The 21,951-nt window shown below is 39.4% G+C and overlaps 1 protein-coding gene and 1 non-coding gene across 3 annotated transcripts in view; both read left to right on the plus strand.

Moving 5' to 3' along the window:
• The window catches only part of LOC100553583 (vitellogenin-2), a 53,689-nt gene extending 31,772 nt beyond the window's left edge, over positions 1-21,917 (plus strand). Inside the window, exons 15-31 of one of the 2 annotated variants that reach the window (XM_062978081.1) lie at positions 718-819; positions 1,808-1,927; positions 2,021-2,192; positions 4,424-4,517; positions 5,546-5,731; positions 6,812-6,947; positions 7,580-7,808; positions 9,750-9,910; positions 11,284-11,496; positions 12,214-12,356; positions 13,215-13,353; positions 17,374-17,509; positions 17,927-18,113; positions 18,780-18,874; positions 19,966-20,063; positions 20,150-20,309; positions 21,704-21,917. In XM_062978081.1, the coding sequence (XP_062834151.1) occupies positions 718-819; positions 1,808-1,927; positions 2,021-2,192; positions 4,424-4,517; positions 5,546-5,731; positions 6,812-6,947; positions 7,580-7,808; positions 9,750-9,910; positions 11,284-11,496; positions 12,214-12,356; positions 13,215-13,353; positions 17,374-17,509; positions 17,927-18,113; positions 18,780-18,874; positions 19,966-20,063; positions 20,150-20,309; positions 21,704-21,726 (2,394 nt within the window). In that variant the 3' untranslated portion in view covers positions 21,727-21,917. The remainder of the gene's footprint in view (positions 1-717; positions 820-1,807; positions 1,928-2,020; positions 2,193-4,423; positions 4,518-5,545; positions 5,732-6,811; positions 6,948-7,579; positions 7,809-9,749; positions 9,911-11,283; positions 11,497-12,213; positions 12,357-13,214; positions 13,354-17,373; positions 17,510-17,926; positions 18,114-18,779; positions 18,875-19,965; positions 20,064-20,149; positions 20,310-21,703) is intronic. The other variant, XM_062978082.1, reaches the window with a different exon arrangement.
• On the plus strand, positions 5,906-5,989 carry mir5464 (microRNA mir-5464). The gene has a single exon (NR_130068.1). It is a non-coding gene; the product is annotated as a microRNA mir-5464 (primary transcript).
• Positions 21,918-21,951: the final 34 nt, after the last annotated feature.

The raw sequence follows: 21,951 nt of genomic DNA on the forward strand, positions 1-21,951 counted from the left end.
CACTGGCTGTCTCTTCACACCAGAGCATGAATCCACTTTAAATCCGGTTTCTGCCTCCTGCAGAATTCTGGGGCTTGTAGTTTGGTGAGGCCCACGACCTTTCTGGCTGAGCTGTTTAAAGGCCCCTCCCTAAAGTGGATTTAAAGTGGATCCAAATGTAGCGGAAACCAGATTTCCCCTCTTCCCGGCTTCTCGTGTGTCTGTGCGGACGCAGTGGAAGTAGGAGACAGACAACTGGAGGTTTTTTTCTTTTTCCCAAAGAAAGCAGTTTACTAAAAGTTTCCTGCAGCTGCAGAGGTTCATCCCACGCACAACTAGATGCTCAAAAGGGAGAACGCCGCAGACAGGGTCGAGTGTCTATTTATACAATTCAGTGGGTTCAGTTTACGACCGCCCACATATCAAACCATTGGTGCATATTTGTGGTGCAGTATTACATTTCATTACTTTCGTTTCTCTCAAAACACATGATTTCAGGGAAACCATGTGATAACCCATCGGCTGTGTTCCTGGCCTGCTCGTACCTCCTTATATGGCCATTTCCTCCTACCCCTTCATTCCTGCCTTACAAACTCTAGTGTGATGTGGTCCGTGCTCAGCATTTATAAAGTGTTTTATCGGTAAAGCTTTGTTGAACATAACGTTCTCATCATTTATGTGTTTGATTACTTAGTGCATCTCCCTTTCCTGAAGTATATTTCCTTCCATTTTATATAGGTTGGTATACGACTGGAAAACCTCTTTGATGTGGTCAAAAGACAGAATATTCCTTTTGAGCAGTATTCAACATACAAAAAAATTAAAGAACTTGGAAAACTGGTATGAGAGCTTTCCTTTTGTATTCAAATAAGCATCATTTTTTCAGAACCGCAGCCAGTCAGTTCATTTTTCCAGTACATTTTCTAAGAAGGTTGCTAATACAATTTCTACAATTACTATTACAACTACTTAATATTTATTTATTTAGCATATTTCTATCTTGCCCTTCTTGCCCCAAGAGGGATTCAAAGCAGCATAGTTTTTGCTAGACTACTTGGATATTTCTGGTTGTTTCCAAAGATCTCTTTCCCTTCAAAATAGAAATACAGTAGAGTCTCACTTATCCAACATAAACGGGCCAGCAAAATGTTGGATAAGTGAAAATGTTGGATAATAAGGAGGGTTTAAGGAAAAGCCTATTAAACATCAAATTAGGTTATGATTTTACAAATTAAGCACCAAAACATCATGTTTTACAACTAATTGACAGCAAAAACAGTTCAATACATGTTAATATTATGTATTATTTACTGTATTTACTAATTTAGCACCAAAACATTGCAATGTATTGAAGACATTGACTACAAAAACAATGACTACTAAAAAACAGAGTGCATTGGATAATACAGAACATTGGATAAGTGGAGGTTGGATAAGCGAGACTCTACTGTAAATAAATTTGTGAAGTCAGGATTATAACTCAGTTAAATATTCAATCTCAGAAATGTGATTCATTTAAAAACTACACAAGACAATGATTATAAGTAAATTGGAAATTAAAGCACCATCAATTTATTTGTATGCTGCTTTTCCATGGCATCTTCAAAGTGACTTGTAGCATTAAAAAACTTTGCAGAAAAGAGTAATTTTTCAATATGAACTATTTCAATTAAAGATTTAAATAGTTATATAAATAGGCTAAACTTCTCACAATAAATAGTCATTAAGATTAAAGGTTCATTAATAATTCACATAAAAGCGTAAAAAAGAGAAAGAAAAAATATATTCCTAAGTAATTCATTTTTAAAGCTTCTTAATATCTTTTCAGCTTCAAGGATTGAAAGAAATACCTTTAGAAAATCCAGAGGTGGCAGCTTATCTGAAGATATTTAGTCATGAAATTGCTTATGGTCTTGCTGACAAAGAATTTTTCCAAAAGGCCGAGAAGGTATGGCTGTTTCTGAAAAATCTGTTAGTGCATGTAACTATTTGCCTTCCCAGACTGTTTACCAATCATGCTTGCATCTTTGCCTTTGTGTAGCTGGTGACCAGATTAGGAGAACTGCTAACCACTCTGTTCCAAAAAGGCCTAGCAGGCAGATGGACCCAGCCCATATTGGCAGGAGAATTCCGACTCATTGTGCCCACTTGTGTGGGTCTCCCGCTGGAATTCGGGTTATATACCACTGGTGTGGTCCATGCAGCAGCCAAAGGTGAGAATTGTCAGGAAGAAGCATCAGCAAGTTGTGCTTCCAACAGTTCTTTTACCTTACACTTTGTCCCCTTCTGGGAGCCACATTCTCGCCACAAAAAAATGAGAAGGTATTTAGAAATTCAAAGAAAAGGGATTGATTGCAGGAAGTGCAACACTACTTAGTATTGAAGGGTGAAGAATGCTTTACAGTAGGCAGTAGTAACAGGGTTATATGCCATATTTCATCACATAATAGTCACATCTTCCTTTTTGGGTCACAGTTTTGGTATTTAGGAATTCCTCATATAATAGTCACATCCGTAGTTCATGGGTGTGACTATAATGCGAGGGGGCAACACCCGCCAGATTGCCTCTTTCCTCCGAGCTACAGAGGGTAGCCAAGTGTCAGGAATTCCTCTTCTTCAGAAGAGGAAGGGGAGCAGAAAAGTGTTCATGAATCTGAGGGTGAGTTGGAGTCTGAGGAGGAGATTTTGCTAGTACCCTCATTCCAGGAGAGGTGAAAGGAAACAGAGCAGAGACATCGTTCAGCTAGATTAGCTGCCAGAAATGCAGCTGAGTAATTAGGAACTGCCCTTGCAGCTGTGTGGGGACCCAGGGCTATAAAAGCCGAAGCAGGTGCAGCCAGCTCTTGCTGGTAACAAACTGACTCTAATGCCTTCACTCTCTGTGTGCCTGCTCCAAGTCTGCATCTGGATTTATGCCTGTTTCTTTGACTGAAGTAAGACTTCCTGGCTTTCTTTTGCATTATTTCACTGAGTGTACTGTACTTTATGTTTTGCTGAAGTGAAACAGTTTTCATTTACTTACCACAGTGTGTTAAGGCTGTTCTTGAAAGACAAAACAGGACATGAAGGCAACCCTTCATAACTCGGAGGGGAGAGCCAATCCAGTGGGTGAACCCACCTTACACCCTCTCCCAATTAGATCTCCACCTGTATTCCAGAGGGTTGACCAAGGCAGACTTCTGGAGCTTGGAGGGGAAAGACCTCCCGCATGCCTGTCAGTGAGAGCTGCGAGGCCTCCCTCAGTTGGAGGCAGGTGAGGGAAGCATCATAGCTCTTGTCAACAGGTGCATGGGCAGCTTTGCAGCTATAGCATTTCCCTTGGCTGGTAGTTGAGGGAAGTCCCATTGCTGCAAAAACGTTCCTCTTATAATAGTCACCCACATCTTTTTCAAAAAAGGAGGGAAATGTAACTATTATATGATTAAATACTGTAATTTAAGTAACCTGAAGTATCCTTTTCCTATGGGTGCTTATTCCTTTAACAGCCATGGCTCAATGTTGTGGAATCACGGGAGTTGTAGCTTTACATGGCATTTACTTTTTGACTAAATAATGCTTGAAGCTGTAGTTCTCAACTTGGGGTCTCCTGATGTTTTTGGCCCACCACTCCCAGAAATCCCAGCCAGTTTATCAGCTTTTAGAATTTCTCTGGAGTTGAAGGCCAAAAACATCTGGGGATCCCAGGTTGAGAAACACTGTGTTAGAGCCCCACCAAACTCCAGCTCCCATGACATCATAGCATTCAGCCATGGTAGTTAAAGTGATATCAGAGTCCATTATTTCTATACTGTAAATGTACCCTAAATTTATCTATAATGATTCCTCTATGATGTGAACTCTTACTCTTAGGGATGTTTCTCCACCTCTCCTTCTTTCCATAAATTCTCTTTTGAAATTTGAAGGTTGCTATTCATCCTGGGTTACTATACTACCTCAGAAAGGAGTGTCTAAAATAAAGCTCAGGTCCCATCTATACTCCAATATAACACAGGTTAAAACTGCTGACCACATAATGCAGTTTTAAAGTGTAGATGGGGGGGTCTTAGGCTCCACCTACAGTGCCAAATGATGCAGTTTGGACTTATATGAACGTCATAGACCAACCCCACACAACCAGTAGCCCTTCCAGGTGTGTTTGCCTGTAACTCCAAAAGGCTCTAGGCAGCTGTTTCAATGGCCAGAGATTCTGGGAGCTGAAATCCTTGAGGCTTGAGGCAAGATATATATATAGATAAAACAGTGAGGTAAAACAAATCACTAATAAAATACGTGTAACAAATAAACAGAGGTTAATTGCATTTTTAAATTTATTGATGAAATACAGGTTAAAATTCACAAGTTAAAGTTGACTGTAAATATCTTAAATGATAAGTTAATAGCGTAGCACTGGCATTTCTTTATTATTCCATACTTTTGGCATTTAATTGCTTTTCACTTCTTGCAGTAAATGGGCAGCTATCCCCTGCTTTGACTAGTGACTTCAGATCCAAACAGCTGCTTGAAACCAACATAGATCTTAGAGCTGAGATTAACTCCAGGTATGTGTGAATAAGAAACTGGGGTGTCTGAAGAGAGAATGGAGCAGGGTACATAATTTCAAGTATGGACGTGCAATTCTTTTACACTACTTGTATTATGTCTGCTATAAAAATGAATAGATAGATGAGCAGCAAGGAAGAGATGCTCTCATGGAATTGTAAAATCCAATCATTTTTTTCAGGCCAAGGAAAACAAAAACATCTTACATACAAGGCCAGGCTACACTATAAAAAAGAAGAAACAAAAGTTACATGCATTATAGAAGTGATGAGAAGTTTAGAAGCAGCTTAGTTTGGGGTTCAATTTCTGTCAGAACGAGAGGTGACAGGAGATTAAAGAAAGTTCTGTAATCTTTGAGTTTATTTACAAATATACAAGTTGCTATGTCCTATACAGTGGGCCCTTGGTATTAATTGGGGTTTGTTTCCAGGAACTCCCCCAGATAACAAAATTCATGGTTGCTCAAATCCCATGACATACGGTTCATTAGTAAAATAATGTTACTAATATAAAACGGCTAAACCAAGGTTTGCTTTTGGGAGTTTAAATATTTTTAGGCCATGGATAATTGAATCCATGGATTGAGACAACTTTGAATACTAATAGTATTGTTCATCAGCAAATGTAGGAAAAACTCTATCTTGGCACTGGTGCAGTATGGTCATAGTAGAACCAAAATGTTTTGAAATTCATTACCCGTTTGATATTTTATAGCAAGTTGAAATAGTGAATTTCACCTGATACCCCAAACTCTATATTTACATTGACTTCAATTATTATTATTAATTAACAATCAATTGGATCACCACCAGCCACTGTTTTGTTTAAATATATCTGGCCCGCTAAAGATGTGAATCACCATCTAATGAACTATGTGAACTAGCAAAAGTATTGACATTATTCTTATGTTTCTATTATTTATATTACATTTGCTGACTATGCTGCCAATAAAATGTGTATGGTAAAGTACAATTGTATGGGACAAATTACATCCTTTATTCAAGTTGGTGTTTCCATGTTATTTCAGTGTATATACCCATTTAGTAGCAGTGATGGGGATCAACACACCACATTTCCAGACTGGCCTTGAAGTGCATGCTAAATTCCATGCAGATGTTCCAGTGAATTTTAATGCCAACATAGACTTGAAAGAGGAAAGATTTAAATTTGAGAGCACACCAGTACAACAGGAGACAGAGCTGCTGTCTATAAGGTACAGTAGTGAGAATCACAATTTTTGCAACTAATTGTGAATTGCAGCATTCTTAATATCATAAATATCTGCATATCTCCTAATGCGGTAAATATTCATTGTTGCTCTTTTGTCTGTTGCTCTTTGTTGCCAGTGCTTTAATGTATTTACCTTTACAGGCAGTTTCTTTTTTATGATGGCCTCTATCTTGCCGTTCTTACCGAGGCAATAAAGTAGATGAGATTTTTGCCTAAGTAAGGACTTCAGGATTAGGCCCAATGGACTCTCATCTGGGCACAGATCACAATGTCATTCTCAGTACCTAGGAATGCAAGAGCAAAAGGGATGTCTAACATTCAGAAAGGTTGGATCTCCTTCTCCACCAACAGATTCCTAAAATATATCTCCTTCATCTTGTCTCGCTATATCAGCTCTATCTTTGATTCAATTACAGTAGAGTCTCACTTATACAATGTTGAATAAGCGAAATTGTTGGATAATAAGGAGAGATTAAGGAAAAGCCTATTAAACGTCAAATTACATATGTGGATGTGAATTTTGTAAATTCGATGTTGCGCATCCTGCTTGTGAGAAAAATTGGTTGAATTCCTTGTTGTGGTGGTACATTTTGTTTTTAGTTGTTGTAATTTGTGTAATTCTTTGGTTTCATTAAAAGGTAAGTGATCATCTCTGCAATATGAAAAGAACAGAATGTGCTGTCATTATATAAATAAAAGTGATTTGGTTGTGTTCACATTATTCTCCTGGAGGGTGGCATTTCCCTATTCCCCTTTGGGGCCTCTGCGACTGTAAGGAATCAGATATGGAGAGATGTGGTATAGTAAACTCACAGTTTTTCTTGAGGTTCAGTCCCACTTTGTGAGCACAGTTTTAATCTCATCTGCTTTACCACTGCCCTGGGGTATATGAGTGCTTAGGATATGAATATTTTGATAATGGATAATAAGCCGAACGCTGTGCCCAATGGGAAAAGTCTGCGCCTGCTATGTTTTGCCCTCCCGGCAAGGTTGGATAAGCAAGACTGAAAATCATATCATTGAGTCATTGTTCACATCGAGTATTCTATGCCTGTTCTTTCAGGACTAAACTTTATAGAGTTTCAAGATTTGCAGATGAACCAAAGTTAGCTAAGATGTTGCCACTTCTACCCGAAGTGCCTGGATTTGATGTTCTAGATAAGTGCTTTAAGTCATCAAAACTATACGATGTTCTGCAGGTAATTCATAATATATCTTACTAATTCCCAATTAATTTGATTTTCTCTTTGAGGATATTTTCAGCAAATTAAAGAATTAAACACCCACTTTTATATTGATGAATATGCTGCCCCACTAATTAAGAATAGATTGTCTATATAAGAATAAACCGCTTGAGCTGCTGAACTTGCTGACCAAAAGGTTAGCAGCTCAAATCCAGGGAATGGGATGAGCTTTTGCTGCTAGCTCCAGCTTCTGCCAACCTAGCAGTTCAAAAACATGCAAATGTGAGTAGATCAGGTAGCGGCGTGTCATGCTGGCCACATGACCTTGAAGGTGTCTATGGACAGTGCTGGCTCTTCGGCTTAGAAATGGAGATGAGCACCAACCCCCAGAGTTGGACACTACTAGACTTAATGTCAGGGGAAAACCTTTACCTACCTATATAAGAAAGAAGCTATCTGCTAAATCTGTTCCTTCAGTGCAATTCTCTAGCTTATCTACATCTAAGATTTTCTTAACTATTCTTATGCAAATCACATTTTTATTAACAATCAAGACAAAATAAAAGGCTTCATCTTCAGAAATTCTTTACTCGTGAAAATGGTCCCAGCTATCCAAATGTAATCTGCTGTTGTTCTTTTTAATACAGCAAAAACCAAAGTTTGACATTACATCAAGAAAGTTCACATACAACCTTGAAGATAATTTTCACCACAGCAAAACAGCAATATCATATCCAACAGCCTCTTATGTCAAACTGCCAGCTTTAGGATTTCAGACTTGTTTTACAATGAAAAGGTGTAACACGGGTTTCCCTGAAGGAACATACCTACACAAAATCTTGGAAAAATGTGAAATCAAACTAGCCATGAAACCAGGTACGGTTTATATCATTAGTTGGTCTCTTAATCAAATCATCAAAATCAACATACATCATATTTAAATTGTCTTGTTAACCACCATATTTAATATGTTGTATGCATGAAATTACTGGAGCAAGCTTTCTGAAGTTCTAGAGCTTTTGACACCAGTACACCAGTAACACTTCTCCTGCCCATCTAAATTTGGTGGGGAGGGGCAGGTTTGGTTCAAAATAGGTGCCAAATGTCAGTAATGGCTTTGATGAGGGAAAAAAGAAGTTTAATCTATAGTCACAATCCTGACCAATTGGAAAGAAAGTCAGGGAACAGGAATTCAGCCTGTTACGGATATGCGTACATTTGCTATGATGACACAAGTTGACAATTGGGTTAGTTCTTGGATTGAATCTGAACACACACTGCACCTGTCCCCAGAAATATCTGATCAGGCCACAGTGACACATACCTTAGTTACAACCTATTTAGATTATTATAACACACTCATTTAAAGAATATTCACAACTGCAGTGGGCCTCAAATGCTGCTGCCAAAACTGTAGACTGAAGCTTATTTTAAGAAACACGTGTTTTGTTCCGACTGAGGCACTGTCAACCAGTTCATCTTCAGAATTCGAAGAGCATGTTTGGCTACAGCAGGGGTTCTCAAACTTTTTCAGCCATGGAGCCCTTTTTGAAGCAAAAGTTTCTTGTGGTGCACCAATAAATGTTAATATCTTATATTCCATATAATATGTATATATTAGGCATGAGCAAACTTTTTGACCAACATAACCTTAACAGTATTTCAGTGGAAGACCCTAGGGGTCATCTAGTCCAACCCCTTCTGCCATACAGTAAAAGCACAATCAAAACACTCCACGCTGTGGGAAATAGGGTTTTGGAAACAAGGAGTGGGGCAAGGAAAAAAGGCTTTTGGCTGCAAGGGGGGGGAGGGGAAAGATCAGGAAAGAAGAGGGAAAGCTTGGAGGGAGAGGAGAGAAGTACAGAGCCCCTCAGTATGCTTTGCAGATCCCCAAGGGCTCAGTGGAGAAAAAATTGAGAACCACTGGGCTACAGGAAATCGTATGCAATTGAAGTTTAAAGGATATTTCCCCATATGAACTCACCTAGACTTTAAGATCTTCAGGAACATTTTGTTGGCAACACAAGATATAGTTTTCTTGGTACAACCTTGTTCCCTGTTTGTAGAACTCCCTTTTGTGGGAAGCTAAAATGGTCTCCTTATTTGCCTTTTGCTTGTAAGCAACAACCATTTTTTACCACTGACAGGCCACTGTGGAAGTGACTTGTGAGTAGAAAGATAAAGCTGCTATACAATATCTTCTTTGTTTTGAAATGCTTTGAATTTTTAAGATGTATATTATTGTTACAACTCTTTTATTTCTAGCTATAAATGGATTTTAAAAATCATGTTGTGAGTTGTCTTGGATCCAGATATTAGGAGAGGGAAGGATATGGATCCCCAACCGTGACTTATATGTCACTCTTCTTTCTTCTCAGTTTCCTTAACCCTCATCTCAAACTTAACATTAGAACCTCATCAGACAGGGTGAATTCAGAATCCTAGGATGTTTTCACCACGTCGAGAGGATGGAGCCCCACACTGGACATCAGTGAATTCTGGCAGAGGCCCTATCCCTAAATGGGGTGAAAGTGTCACTAGACGCTTTCCCCCCAACACGGGATGCTTCTTGTGTTGTGCTGGCTCCATAACCATATCCAAGAAACTAGAGCTGATGCAGTCTATCTAGTGAAATATTCTGAATCAGTGCCCCAAAGAATCCTAGGAACAGGCCTAAAAACAAAGACACCAAGAAATATTTTGTTGGGCCATGTAATCTGTACTTGCAATGCTCACAAGCCCCTTTTGCTGTCTATTATTTAAGAATAATCAATTTAATGCTCATAATTTTTTTTTCACCTCCCTTCTTTCATACAGTAGTTGCTAAAACCAAAATACAGCTGGATATTAAATTAGGATCTGAAACAGATTCAGAAATAAACCATGAGGAATATAATGAATCGTCTTCAGAAGAGAACCAAAGGCGTAAAGGGAAGAAGGGAAAGACCAAAGTAAAGAAGACTAGAGAAAATGAACAAGTTTGTATGGTTTCAAAAGAGGGCCAAAAAAAGGGAGTGGTGGGAAAGGAGTAATGTATGGAGGAGGTGCGGAAGGAGGCTAGTGAGAACATCTTCAAAACAAGTCTTATGATCTCATCGGATGGCCGGTGGCAGGAGGCGGTGGTGCTCTGCTTCGCTGCGAGGCATGGGGAATCCAGCACCCCACACCTCACCCACATTGCCCACCAGGAGGGTGATCATATGGAGAGAAGCATGAGCGTGAAGCTTCCCCACATAGATACAGGCAACACAGGAAGCCTCCCGTGTTGCTGCATACCAGTTCCACCTTCCTTCACCCACAGAGCTGGCATGATGTCATCTGATAGGAGCCAGCTGGCTCCATTGGTGGACAGGTTTAGAACACCCTATGCTGCCGATTTTAGCCCCGTGTGACGAGGTCGTTAGAGAGAAAGCTACAGAGTTGAGAGCTGGGTTACACAAGCTTGTCAGTGATTTGCATGTGAAAGCTGAGGACGGGACAGACACAGGTTCAAATTGCTACATGCGTCATAAAACCCACTGGGTAAACTGTGCCACTCCTCTCTCACGCACTCTCTGACTGATCCATCTTACAGGGGCTGAAGTTGGGAGGATAAAGTGAGGAGGAGAAGAACCAGGTGAACTGTCTTGAGTTCTTGAGTAGCTAATAGTGCAACTTGTTCCCAAAACTGACTAACAGAGAAGGAACAGTTGGGCATTTTTTGTAACTCACACCTCTTCTTTGGGCCTCATCAGCACTTCCAGTTTGATCATGTCACTTCTGTTTCTATTTTTAATGTGGAAATTGTGTGTGGGGAGGTTGTCCTGGAGTCACCAGGGGAGATTGGAAGGTTAGAACCTAAACACCATCATTTTGAGGTATTTTAAACTGTTCGGGAAGACACACAAACATACACTGTGGACATACCTTGCTGGTATGCTTTCCTTACACTATGCCAGTTTAATAATTACACCCCTGGCACTTTTCTTTCTACCACCCTGTTTCCAGATATGTTTGATCCAGAGAACAAATGTGGGTCTGAGGACCCTGGGCAAGACAAATAGGGGACTTTTGGGTCCAAACCAACTCCATCAACTCTACACATCAGGGATGAATTTCATATTATTGATTTATTTATTTCATACATTTATATCCCGTCCTTCTCACCCCTGGGATGTTTGCTTGACTGAGAGATTTCCCTCAAGTATCAGTCATCTAGTTTGTGTAGTAGCAATTGGATAATATGTGCCTTGTAAGGATGAGGCATAGATACAAATTAAAACCCCACCTTTATAAAATACTTTATTGTTGGTTGTTATAATGTTCAGAGTGCTTCCCCCTACCCACCTCTTTCTTTTTCTTCCTTGACTAGTTCAATATCTCAAGAACGAATAAGCCATCAGGGCTAGTTGCAACCCTCAACACCATCCAGAATAATAAGAAGCTAAAAATATGTCAAGTTGTACTGGAGTCTGATTTACATTCTTCCAGACCTACAGTACACATATTTGTGTCAGATCTCCAAGGATACAAAAGAATGAAATTCTGTGGTGATGTTTCCATTCTCAGTTCTCAAAATGCAGAGGTAAGAAGCAACCATTTCAGCAAAGCAATCATATTTTCACAGCCGGATCATTCAACACTATCATGTTTATTAAAAATGAATGTCTTAAGAGGTTCCAGTTATACTTCTCAGATGGTGTTACTTTAGATGAACTTTTGCAGAAACTACTAAAATCAAGCCAGTTGAAGCTTTAAGTCCATATACAGGCTTGGGCAACTTTAGCCCTCTTTGTGTTTTGGACTTAAACTCTACCAGCTGTTAGGGATTGTGGGAGTTGAAGTCCAAAACACCTGGAAGGGTTCAAATCTCCACTCAACTATGAAAATCCACTGGCTAGCCTTTGGAAAGTCATACTTTCCCAGCCTCAAATGAAGGCAAGAACAAACCTTTTCTGAGCAAATTCTTAAAAAGCAAAAAAAAAGTTAGAAGCTTGGACATTTTTAAAACATCTGAAAAAGTGTAATGACAAAGGATCAATTGGGGCTGGACGGTGTGGTATTTAGCTTGTATGTACTTGTACAATGAAATTCCCTATGGCTTTGGTTGCAACAGTTAGAAAGTGTTAGGTGGCACTGAAGGCATATTAAAGTGCTTACTGTTCTGCTTTGGCCCAAAACATTGTGTAGAGCTGAAATTCCCTTTGGTAGATAAGGAAGCATTTGTAGTATGGTAATTCCTGTGAGTTGTTTCCCATTTAATTTTAGGAAAATAAATTGCTCACTGCCTGTTCCTTCTTAGGGTTACCTGAAATGGGGAAAGGATTGTCGTGACTACAAAATTTCAACAAAGATTGCATATGGACAATTGGCTGGTCACCCAGCTATGCAGATTAAGCTGGAATGGCCCCAAATTCCTTCAAGAATAGAAGAAGTTGGAAGAGAGTAAGACTTAAATAACATGAAACTGATGTTTAAAAATCATTTAATACTGAAATTAATGGATGTATTTGCTCCATTTTAGACCAGATTTATATGAACACTGCAGTACAGTCCAATTCATAAATATAATTAAAAATAAATTGATGCTGGGGTTTTTTTTCATGCCAGAAGCAACTTGATATACTGCAAGTTGCTTCTGGTGTGAGAGAATTGGCCATCTGCAAGCTCATTGTCTGAGGGACACCCTAATGTTTTACTGTCCTGTGGGAGCCTTCTCTCATGTCCCCGCATGGGGAGCTAGAGCTGGCAGATGGGAGCTCACCCTGCTCCCCGGATTCGAACTGCTGACCTTTCAGTCAGCAGTCCTGCCAGCATAAGGATTTAACCCATTGCGCCACTGGGGGCTCAGTGAAACAATCAGATGATTTATAAAGTCATTTCAGCAAGGAAAGGGTGCCTTAGCAATAGTTAAGTCCTGAAAAATAAATTGAACTCAGCAGTTATTTTTGGGGAAAAAGTTGAGTAAAAAACTGGAGGACTGTGTACAAACTTGTATAAAACATGACATTGTCATGTGGATAAAAGTATGTTTTGCTTTCTGTGCGAAAATAACTATATCTTGTTTTTAAATACTGGAGTTTATTTTTTAAAGGATTTTAAAACAAACCATCGTCTTGTGGGCAAAGAAATCTGAAACATGAAAAATCATTGGAAAATAATCAAAACAATTTTTCCCAGCCATGAGAAAATGTTCACATGTCTATATTCTTGCATTCTTGAGAATGAAATAAGTAAGAATCTGCACCTCTATCCATTATTGATGAATCATGTAACCTTCTGTCTCTTCTTATTTTTCTTCAGGCTTTCCATGCTCATTCCAGGCACTGCTTACATGCTGGGATTCCCTGAAGTAGAACAGAAGAATCCTTCACAACAGGCTTCTGTAATTCTGGCTCTCACCTCTTCAAGGACCTGCAGTCTTGTTGCCAAACTACCTCATGTAAATACTTCATTTTGTGACTTTCCTATACTTTCAAGTGGAAACAACAATACTCCACACAATTAAATGAGTCATGGGAGACCCACTGAAAATGATGGCATAACAAACTTGTCATGCTGATTCCAAGGGGAATTAAGCATGACTAAAGTATGTGTCAGTTGTTTTGTCCTCATGTGGTTCCATGTGCTACTGCCCCATCCCACTTCCTTTTCACTCATCTAAATTTCATGGTTTTGAGCCTAATGGGAGCTTGAACAAAAAAACAATATTTTGAAGGACTCTTTTAGGAAGAGTTGTCCAAAAAAAGAGATTTACCAGACTCTGACCTTATGTGATTTAAATCGCATGGGCAGACCCTGTAAGGATTCTCCATTTTAGAAATGTCACCTGTGGATGTTTAAATAGAAAAGATGTTCTCTGTCTTAGAAGGCATGATCATCAAGTTTGCAGATGACACCAAAGTGGTAGGGAATTCAAAATTGTCTTAACAGATAAGAGAGATGGGCCAAGATTAATAAAATGAAGTTCAACAGCAACAAATTCTCCACTTAGGCAAAAAAAAAATGAAATGCAAAAATACAGAATCAGGGACATCTGGCTTGACAGTATGAGAAAGATCTTGGAGTCCTTATGGACAAGTTAAACATGAGCAAACGTAATGCAGCGACTAAAAAAACCAATAGGTTTTTGGTCTGTAGAAATAGGAATATAGTGTCTAAATCCAAGGAAGTCTTGCTACCCCTCTATTCTGCCTTGGTCAGACGACCATATCTGGAATACTGTGTCCAGTTCTGGACACCGCAATTGAAGGGAGATGTTGACAAGTTGGAATGTGTCCAGAGGAGGGTGACTAAAATGTCAAGTGTCTGGACAAGCCCTAAGAGGAGTGGCTTAAAGAACTGGGCATGCTTAGCCTGCAGAAGAGAAGGCTGAGAGGACATGATGAGGGCCATGCATAAATATGTGAGGAGAAGTCATAGGGAGGAGGGAGCAAGTTTTTTTCCTGCTTCCCTAGACACTAGGACATGCAACAATGGCTTTAAATTACAGGAAAGGAAATTCCATCTGAACATTAGGAAGAGTTTCGTACCTGTGAGAGCTGTTCAGCAGTGGAACTCTCTGCCCCGGAGTGTGGTGGAGGCTCCTTTTTTGGAGGCTTTTAAACAGAGGCTAGATGGCCATCTGTGGGGGGTGCTTTGAATGAGATTTTCCTGCTTCTTGGCAGCGGGTTGGACTGGATGGCCCACAAGATCTCTTCCAACTCTATGATTCTCCTCACAGTTTTGATCTTGTAGAGATTAATTACTTAAAGAGCTTTACTGTAGCTGACTACTATCCAGTTGAATTAGTTCTAACTGGAGTTGACCCATTAAATCAATTGTTGAATGGTAGGTCAACACATAGGTAAATCTTATCTCTGTAAAAATGGCTTTGTCGAGAATATCAAGAGGATTTAGGCTTATTATTGTTTTACCCATTCCACAGCAATATTTTCATTTATCAATTACGCACATGCTTTTCTATCACAAGGACATGTCACTGACTTAACTGCCAATTGTAAATACTGGTAAATTCCATCCACTGTAGTTAATAAATTACAGATCAGCACATAAAATCAAATTACCCCACAAGAGTCATGATATTATGTTATCTCAGTTCTCAAGATAATTCCCTCATAGATCTTGAAGGACTGATGTAAATGGGAACAAGGTTAGCACTACTCTCCAATAACTACTTCTGTACAATACAAAATAATCCTGTCATGAGATAATATATTGTATAAGGAAAGAAAATAGTTTTTCCCCTTCCAAAGAACACAATTTGCTCAAGAAGTAAGAAACTGAAAAGAGGAAAGAGCTTGGAGATGAAGTTATGACACTTACAACACAATCAAAATTATCACAGGACAAGGTTGTTGCTTTCAGCAACCAATTTCTCTCTCCAAATTGCTCAATTCACATGTTGAGTAACCTTGCAAAAAAAGTGAGCAAATAGTTCATGCGGCATTGCATACTGACTTCCCTATTCCTGTTATTTTAAAATGAAGTAGACTTGAAAAAGTACACAAGAACCTTAAATCCACAGAATAGCACAATCTCCGAAGGTAATCTCTCCTTTCTCCTGCAATGAGAGGTATGAGTTTCAATGGACTGCACATATCACTGTTTGTCATCCTCAGACTGGATGATGGTAGTACTATAGAAAAGACAAAGTAAAGCAATGTGCAGCAAAGCCCAATAGTATTTCTTCCATTAGCTTTGCTTTACTAGGAAACAAATTCATGCTCTATGAAGTGTTATCTTCCACCAAATTACAACTCAGTCCTACCATTGTTCTTGAGATGTGTATGACATATTGAAATTTGATAGGTAAAGCAGTCTGTCATGCTGAATGTAGATGTAGCAGCTTAGAGCCCTTCCACACAAGTCTCAATCCAGGGAAGAACTGGGATATTTTATTATTTACAGTATTTATATTCTGCCCTTCTCACCCTGAAAAGGACTCAGGGTGGATTACAATGCACATATACATGGCAAACATTCAATGCCATTATCCAACATACAACATATACAGATGGACAGACAGAGGCTATTTAACATTTTCCAGCTTCCGGCTTCATGAGGGTATGCTCGATTCTGGCCACAGGGGGAGCTGCCGCTTCATCATCCACTGTGATGCCGAGTTCTTTTGATGGTAGTACTTCCTCATGCTCTTTGGCAGTTTTATGGTGTCATAAATTAAGTTAAATTAGCCTCCCTGCATTAAATGGTACCTAGAATTTTCTACTTATAGACACATCTGCTTTCGAGCTGCTTAGGTCAACAGCAAGCTAGGCTATTAATGGTCGGGAACTTTAATCCCTGACCAGGCTTCGAACCAATGACCTCACAGTCAGTGATGATTTATTGCTGCTGGATACTAACCAGCTGAGCCACAGAATCAGTTTCTGTCAGACCCAAGGCAGCGGGGCACCAAGAACCATACACGGAGGCCAATTTCTATCTAATATCTTTATTAAGTAAATGTATAAAAGTAATAAAAACAAGTGAAGAATATAGTTCAGAAGCAGACCTTTCAAATGAGGTCAAATATAGTCCAAAAATGTATTGTCCAATAAATGATATTAGAGTTCAAAGTTTTAATCCAATACCGAAACACACACTATTGCCAAGCAATAGTGTGGGGAAATGCCAGAGTCTTAGGAGTCCAAGGTAGCTTGACAACAAGGCTGGATACAATCTTGGTTCTTTAACAAGGTCCGTGACTAGGAACAAGGCAAACAGTGATTCTTGGAACAAGATCCGTGGTTAAAAACAAGGCAAGGCAAATCTTGAATACTTGATCCGGGAAGCAAGGAACTGGGGTTGCGAAGTCCACACATGATCTTACTCCTGAAGCTGCTCTGTTGACTCCGCAAAGATTCTCCCGTGTCAGGCACCTATATTGGGGTCTCGTTTTCCCGCCAACAACCTCTTTCCCTAGAGAACGGGAAACGAAACCCAACTTTGTCCAGATGCAAGACTCCTTAGAATTTCCCAAGGGAAGCAGGTCTAATCAGCCTGTTGTTTGGCTGCAATCCGTAAACTCCTGCGATTCTGTTCCCTCACTCCTCTGTCTGCAGAATAGGACTGTCTCCTAGGGAACGGGGGCGAGGAATGCCCAAGGTCTGTTTTACTGAGTTCTTGGGTACAAACATCAACATCCGGCAGGTGAAAAGATTCCGGCTCTTGTTGAACCGGCGAAAACCCCATGTTTTCGTCTTCATCTGCCACGATGGCACTAGGAACAGGACTACAAGGCCCATGAGGCATCACAGTTTCTCTTGGAATAGAGGCTCCACACCTCCCCCAAACCCCGTGCTTTCCCTGGGGGATACATGCCCTCCCTGGTTGACCAGCCCCCCATTTACCCGTATCTGGAAGATTCCTTAGTTAAAATCTACCTGCTTTGCATTTCTAACCAGTTACTGCCCCTTGAAATGATGGAAAAGTATAGGATAATCCCAATTATTTTTTCCAGGTTATGATCTATGGCACCAACATCAAGATCCCTTTTGCACTTCCAGTAGATCAAGATCTAGGACCCTTAGCAAAGCAATCCCATGTCTGGAGTTTTATCTCTGATGTGCCACCTTCAGTCCTTGAAAATCTGAAAGGTTAGTAGTTTATCCAAGACAATTGCTCTCCTGGTGCAAGTAGTATGTATGAAATGGTTTATGAGGACTATAAAGCATCATCCTCAAGGAATTTCATCAAGAGGAGATGCTTTGACACATGCCTGAAACTATCAGCACTCCTGTCACTCCTACACAAATTACTGGACCATCTTTGGGTTTGCAAATTGAAGGTGAAAAGCAGCGAGTGAAGCTTTAAACACCAGAAGTTGAACCCTTTGTCTCAGTCTTGTTCACTAAGGGGGCTGGAATATTATTCGCCTTTCACTCCAATTGGCAGTTGAACAGATCCTATCTCAGGATGCTGCTGCTGGATGTTAAGATGAGTTGGGACAGGAGATGTTACTTAATTACGTCTCTAAAGTTTGCTGATGCCTCCTAATAGTGTTTATTTTTCAGGTGTTTGTTCAATATCCCAAGATAGTGTCACAACTTTCAATGGTATTACTTTTAACTATTCAATGTCTCCAAGCTGCAATCACATCTTGGCGCAAGACTGTAGCTCACAACTGAAGTTCCTGGTGATGAGGAAAAAAGCAGAAGACCCTAATGATTTGAACACCATTCACATCAACCTTGCAAATCTGTAAGTAATGCCTCATAAATTAGTATCTAAAGGGCCAGTTACTTAATGGAAATTTGCAATATGATCAGTAGCAACAAACATTATCCTAATAGGCAGTCTACTAGAATGCACACTTTTGCCAGACACTATTCAAATATTTTACAATGGAACAGCCAAAGCACCCTTTTTTGCGTATCCAGTATGATTGGTAAGAAGATAGAGTATTCATTATTATAGTGGGTTGAATCCAAGGTTTTATCCTCATGACAGAAAGCTTTTTCATCTAGCAGATGCTTCCATAAATAGAAAAGGATGTTCTGTGATCTCCCCCCTCCCTATATAGATATTCCTCCAAAAATCTGCTCCATGAAGTTGAGAAGACCTTTGTATCAATATAGATAATGGGACAGAGTGCGGACAAATGTAAAAATGGGAATTTGCAAACACTATTCCTTTACTCAAGGAAGCTTCATGAATCAAAGTGTCTTCCATTGGGGGAGGAGGGGAGATAGAATCCAATTTTTGTAAGCTGCCCTGAGTCCCCTCGGGTGAGAAGGGCGGGGTATAAATGTTGTAAATAAATAAAAATAAATAATACTAAATAAAGGACAGCTTGATCTTAGTTCTGTGTGATGATTAGGATATTATTGGGCTGTTTAATTAATTTTATTCTTCACTTATCTGAAGGGAAATTGTCATGGTTCTTTCAAATGGGATCGTTAAACTGTGGGTGGACGGTGCCGAAATATTGGCAGAAAATCTCCCATATGTTTCCAGTTCTGGTAGGTAACAAAATACCCTGACTTTTTTCTTAAGTGTGCAAAATGAGTACCTTTAAGTCACCTGTCAATGTATGGCAACCTTTTAAGACTTCATAGTATTTTTCTCATGCAAGGAATACTCAGAGCTTGTTTTGCTAATGACTTCCTCTGCAATATATCCTGGTATTCCTTAGCAGTCTCCCTTCCAAGCTTCCAAGATCAGACACAATCTGGTACCTTTAGGGTGACTACTTTACATATCTATGAGTTGGGTTAATTTGGAAAGAGATTAGTGTTTGATTAAGATTAGAAAGCGATTTGGAAGCAAGACTTCAGTGGGAGGCTAGAGCTAGTCCACCACCATAACTAAAACTGGATCTACACTTCCCTATATCCCAGAATCTGATCTCAGATTATCTGCTTTGAACTGGATTATTTGAGGGCCCTTCTACACTGTCATTTAATCCAGAATATCAAGGTTGATAATCTACATTATTAGTTTTGAACTGGGTTATCTGAGTCTGCACTGCCATATAATCCAGTTCAAAGAAGATAATCTGGATTTTATACAGCTGTCTAGAAGGGGCCTGAGTCTACACTGCCAGATAATTTGGGATCAGATCCTGGATTACAGGATCAGAAAGGCTGCAAGTCAAAGCCATTGCTCTTTGCATGTCATCCTTTTCCAGGTAAAGCTGGGCCCCTTCTACACTGCCATATAAAATCCAGTTTATCTGATAATCTGGATTAAAGTAAACGGCAACACGGAAAACTTTCCGTGTTGTTGCTATGGCGGCATGCCCTCCTTCACCCACAGAGCTGGCGCTACAGCGTCTGAGGAATGACTGGAGCTAAACTGGCGCACGCCACCAATTTTAGCCCCATGTGACAATGTCCTTAGATTCATTTGTAAGTCAGATGTTTGTAACTCAGGTACTGCCTGTACTTCAGAGACGAAAAACAGGAAAGAATCTGATTTGCTAAACAACTTTTTGTGGAGCACCATCCGCATTCTTGTTGCAACTGTCTGCCATTTTTATTGGAAAATAGAAAGCAATTATGATGAAAACTTTTATTTCAATGTGAAAAGCAATTTTATTTTATGCTTACAGCTGGGTATATCTTTATCACCAATGAGGAGAACGGCTTGTTATTAAAAGCTCCAGAAATTGGCATTGAAAAAATGTACTATGATGGAAACATGCTTAAGGTACTATTTTCTTTATCACACACCTAATGTTTTGGTTTTTAAAAACTTAGCCAGCACTCCATTGATGTCTGTTATGTCCCTTACAGATTCAAGTACCTTTCTGGATGACTGGGAAAACCTGCGGAATATGTGGAAGATATGATGCTGAATATGAACAAGAATATAAGATGCCCAATGGATACATAGCTGAAAATGCTATGAGCTTTACTCAGTCGTGGACAGTCCCAGATGATTCTTGTGCCACAGGTCAGGAAACTATCCAAAATATTTGTATATTTAGGCACAAACATACTTTTTTCTTCACCTCTACTTACCATATAGACTATACACTTGTTGTATAAGTTGACCTCATGTATAAATCAAGAGCAGATTCTGGGGCCAAAATTATGAATGTTTATATGAACTGTGGGTTCTGCAGAGCAGGGAAAGTGCCAATGCTGTCTTGGGTAGCCAGATGCTCCTGGTCACTGCCACCATTTCCCTGCATTCAAAGAAGCCAAAATTGGTACCACAGAGAAGAGGAGAGGGTTGGTATTTCTTTCAAGTTTTCCTGGACTTGGCTCTTTTATTTTGCTGCTCCACTCAGAAATGGTGATAGGTGAAATAAGAGTTAATGGACTGTATTGACATTGATCAGAGGATAAGTTTACCCAGGTTACAGAAATTGATTTTTTTGACTGAAGTTTCTTGACATACGTGAATATATAGGGTACCGGTAACTTTTTGCTATATATATGGTACTGTAATTGTGCATATATATGCAAAGCAATATGGTCATATTCACTCCATGGGGAAAAATATCAGTACCAATAATTGCTTGCTGCCTTTATAAGCAAATTGACTCTAGAGTCAAACTGATGAATGAGATGTGATGACAGTGAATCATAGGTTGCTTGTGGAGATCTAGATACTAGGGGCTTAAGATAGCGACTAATGTTTTTTCTTCAAGACTCAGAACTGCAAATAACTTCAGTGTACTGTATACCCCACCCCCACTTCCAAAACCAACAAAAAGTATGTTGCACCACTCTGGACCAACAAAAATGCATAGTAAAACAGGCATGAAAATGTTGACAGGTTTTGCTTGGCTACTCTTTCTTTTACTGAGTTGTTTCATGCGGGAACTTCACTCCATGAATGGAGCCGTGGTGAGGAAAGCCAATTTGCATGCAAAAGTATTTAGACTCATTAAAACGTGTGGAATTTACAGAAACCTTGCCATTGCACAGAATCTGCTAGTGTCAGTAGTACGAAAAAAGATATCCAGGATTTTGCCCACAAAATAATTACAGTCAGCCTTCCACATTTGCTGCGGTTAGGATCTTCATGAAAGTAAAAAACTGCAAAGAAAAATTATATTTATTTACCTAAGAGAACACCTCTTTCTGCTGGAAATTGACCAGAGGTGTTAGAAATCTCTAGGTCCTCCAAAAGAAGAGAACATTATGATAAAATGTGTGAATAATCAAATCCACAAAAGTCAACATTGCAAATGTGGAGGGATGGTTAACAAAGTTGTCTATCAGGTTTTTACTCAAGATGCAACTTCTAAAGTAGACAATAGACATACCACATATTGTCACACTGTGAAAAAAATGATTTCTGAATAACCACCAAACTTTTTAATTTTTTTATTCCAGAATCTGCTGCCATTCCAGCTTAAAGAACAGAAAAACAGTAGACCAAACCTTGAACAAGACAGAAGATCTAATTGATGCTTGCACAGCATGTTTCTAAGAACAGCCACAACAAAGAATTTAATGCTGCGGGGCCAAGGATTAGAGGTTCCAGTGGTTTCCAGATGGAAGACAAATGTATTTCTGAAGAGTCATTAAATGAATTTAAACTGCAAAACCATCTATATTTTTCCCTTCAATGACTGATTTCT

Source organism: Anolis carolinensis, chromosome 4 (assembly GCF_035594765.1).
Source record: "Anolis carolinensis isolate JA03-04 chromosome 4, rAnoCar3.1.pri, whole genome shotgun sequence".
Taxonomy (NCBI): domain Eukaryota; kingdom Metazoa; phylum Chordata; class Lepidosauria; order Squamata; family Dactyloidae; genus Anolis; species Anolis carolinensis.